Source organism: Penaeus vannamei, chromosome 15 (genome assembly GCF_042767895.1).
Source record: "Penaeus vannamei isolate JL-2024 chromosome 15, ASM4276789v1, whole genome shotgun sequence".
NCBI classification, from domain to species: Eukaryota; Metazoa; Arthropoda; class Malacostraca; order Decapoda; family Penaeidae; genus Penaeus; species Penaeus vannamei.
This window is the reverse complement of record NC_091563.1, coordinates 15,676,671-15,679,170: the sequence shown is the minus strand read 5'-3', so window position 1 is coordinate 15,679,170 and position 2,500 is coordinate 15,676,671. Positions and strand designations below refer to the sequence as shown.

General features: G+C 37.3%; 1 protein-coding gene across 1 annotated transcript in view; it reads left to right on the top strand.

Moving 5' to 3' along the window:
* LOC113812994 (uncharacterized) overlaps positions 1–2,500 on the top strand; it is a 14,313-nt gene that overhangs the window by 9,333 nt on the left and 2,480 nt on the right. The window contains exons 5-6 of the mRNA XM_027364935.2: positions 1,888–1,995; positions 2,360–2,423. Of these exons, the coding sequence (XP_027220736.1) occupies positions 1,888–1,995; positions 2,360–2,423 (172 nt within the window). The remainder of the gene's footprint in view (positions 1–1,887; positions 1,996–2,359; positions 2,424–2,500) is intronic.

Here is a 2,500-nt window from a genome sequence, read left to right as displayed (position 1 = left end):
TGGCATATTCATGTGTTTTCTTGCCCTTCCCTTCGTTGTTCCTGTTGCAATATGGGCTTGTGTTTAATCTGAGGTGTTAGATTTATTAATCAATGATTTTTCGGTACATAATAGCAAAAAAACAAAAACAAAAAATAAAGGTAAATGAATAAATAAATAAATCAAATATGAAGAAGATATTCCATATCTGTGGTTCATAGTTATAGATTAGTGCCTATCTTGAAGGGAGAAAAATCGAAAGTGTTTTGTTTTGTTGGAAGATTGAACTGGTTGATACTGGGTTTGACTTTGCTGTAGGTACTTTATCTTGTGCTGGCTTTTGCTCCTATATCTGCTTGTTCATTTTGCGGTATCCCAACATGAATTGGTATCTAGATGAATGTGATGGATTTGTCATGGTTAACTGATAGAGTTTGAATATGACTGATGTGATGAGATGTATGTCGTCTTGATGACTCGATCGTCACAAGGCATGTTGAGCTGAGAGTGAATCAGAGAGAAGGCAGATGTTGGACTGAGTGAGATGGATAGCTTGAGTGAGAGCTGTCTTTATGGCAAACTGCTCTGATTGTAAAGTTGACGCTCCATTGTTGATGCGCCTGTTATATGTGTAATCTCAGCAGGTGAATGCAGATCCTAACTCACCAGACTGTTGGTTGTCTGAGCCATCTGTGAGAATGGCAGCAGACTCAGGTTGACTGGCTATAGAGAGAAACATATTTTTGGCTTTATTGAGGTCAGTCGCTGAGCAGAGAGCTTTGGCACAGGGGAGCGTATCCATGACGAAAGAAACTGGAAGCGGGTTCCATGATGCATGAGGAGTGAAATGTCTGTGTGGTGTCGACGCCCCTGGCTTTAACTGTGGGCCTCACATTTAGCGTCTCTATAGAAGAGATCTTATTCTGCCATCTGGGTCTTGGACTGTTGTCTGAGCATGACTGTGCTGTCTAAGGGTTGTTATAAAGGAAGATATGTCGTGAGAGCAGAGGAGAGGTTTTTGCAACATGATCAGCTGCAGTTTGTTGTGTCTCATTTTGCGGGAGCCTAGATTAGACTCCAAGAGAAGGGTAACCAGTCGAGTCCATCGTGGAGCACCTAAAATGATTCTCATACCTTTATTTTGTCGTGTCTCTAAGATTCTGAATTCTTCGGAAGAGTAGGTATGTTGGTCTGTAAGAGAGCAGATGGCGTGTGTATAGAAGAAGCGGAGAACATGGAAACCTGCTCCCAAATCGAGTCGTGTCAGTTTTCTAAGGACTTAAAAGTCCTTAGAAAACTGACAGGATTCTTCCTTTCTCTTCTTTCTTTATGTTTCCGCCTCTGTCTCCGTCTCTATGTCTCCACTTCCTTTATTTTTTCCTATTTTCTCTCTCTCATTCACTCTTTGTCTCTCTCCCTTTTGAGCGTTTCCTCTCCTTTTCTTCCTTCATGCGATCCTTGCTTCTCTAAAGGAGATAGGGAAATTATTAGTCGTTTTGGGAGTTGAATACCCCCAATTTGTGTATATTAATCCATTCTAACTTGTCAGACCATATGTAGATTGCCTGTAGTTTAACATGTTTCTCCTTCCTCAGGAACACATATAACAGGGGGAGAGCCCTGTTAACACCAACACAAATACTAAAATTTCATACCATCACAGTTACTAAAATTTCATATTACAATACTAAAATTTTATAACCATCGTTATTACTAAAATTGCTATACCACTATCACAAATAATAAAATTCTATAACACCACCACGATTACTAAGATTCTGTAACGCCATCACAAATACGAACATACTATAACCACCATCACAGTTCCTAAAAAATTATAACCGCCATCATATCATTACCACCATTCTACAACTACCATCAGTTACTAACCACCATCACCATTTCCAGCTATTACCCTTCCTTCGGCAAGACCATGATAATAGAGATGTTAGTCAGCTCCCTCATCGTTGTTGCTATGTGTGGCGTCCTTGCCTTCTCCTACAACAGGCTGTCGAGGTAGGTTCTCTCATCCTTAATGCGGATTCCTTGTATGTCTTGTAAGGGTCGATAATGAACTTTTCTTGTCGTTTATTGTGTGATGTGTCAGATGATTCGATCATACATGTTTAATGTGTATTGGTAAACATGGATTTATATTATTATCATTATTATTATTATTTTTTATTATATATATATATATATATATATATATATATATATATATATATATATATATATATATATATATATATATCTTTTTATCCTTTATTATTTGATGTATGCCAAATAATTCGATAATTCGTGTTAATGATTATTGGTAAACATGGATCTACTTTTTTTTTACTTTTTTGTCTATTTACCGATTTTTTTTTCTCGAAAGGTCTCGTCAACGTGATGATGGTTCCTCGACCTTTCCCTGGAGGCGTGGAAGTGGATCACGTGAGGTAAGTCTTTGGCTATTTAAAAAAAAAGAATATATATATATATATATATATATATATGTATGTATGTATGTATGTAT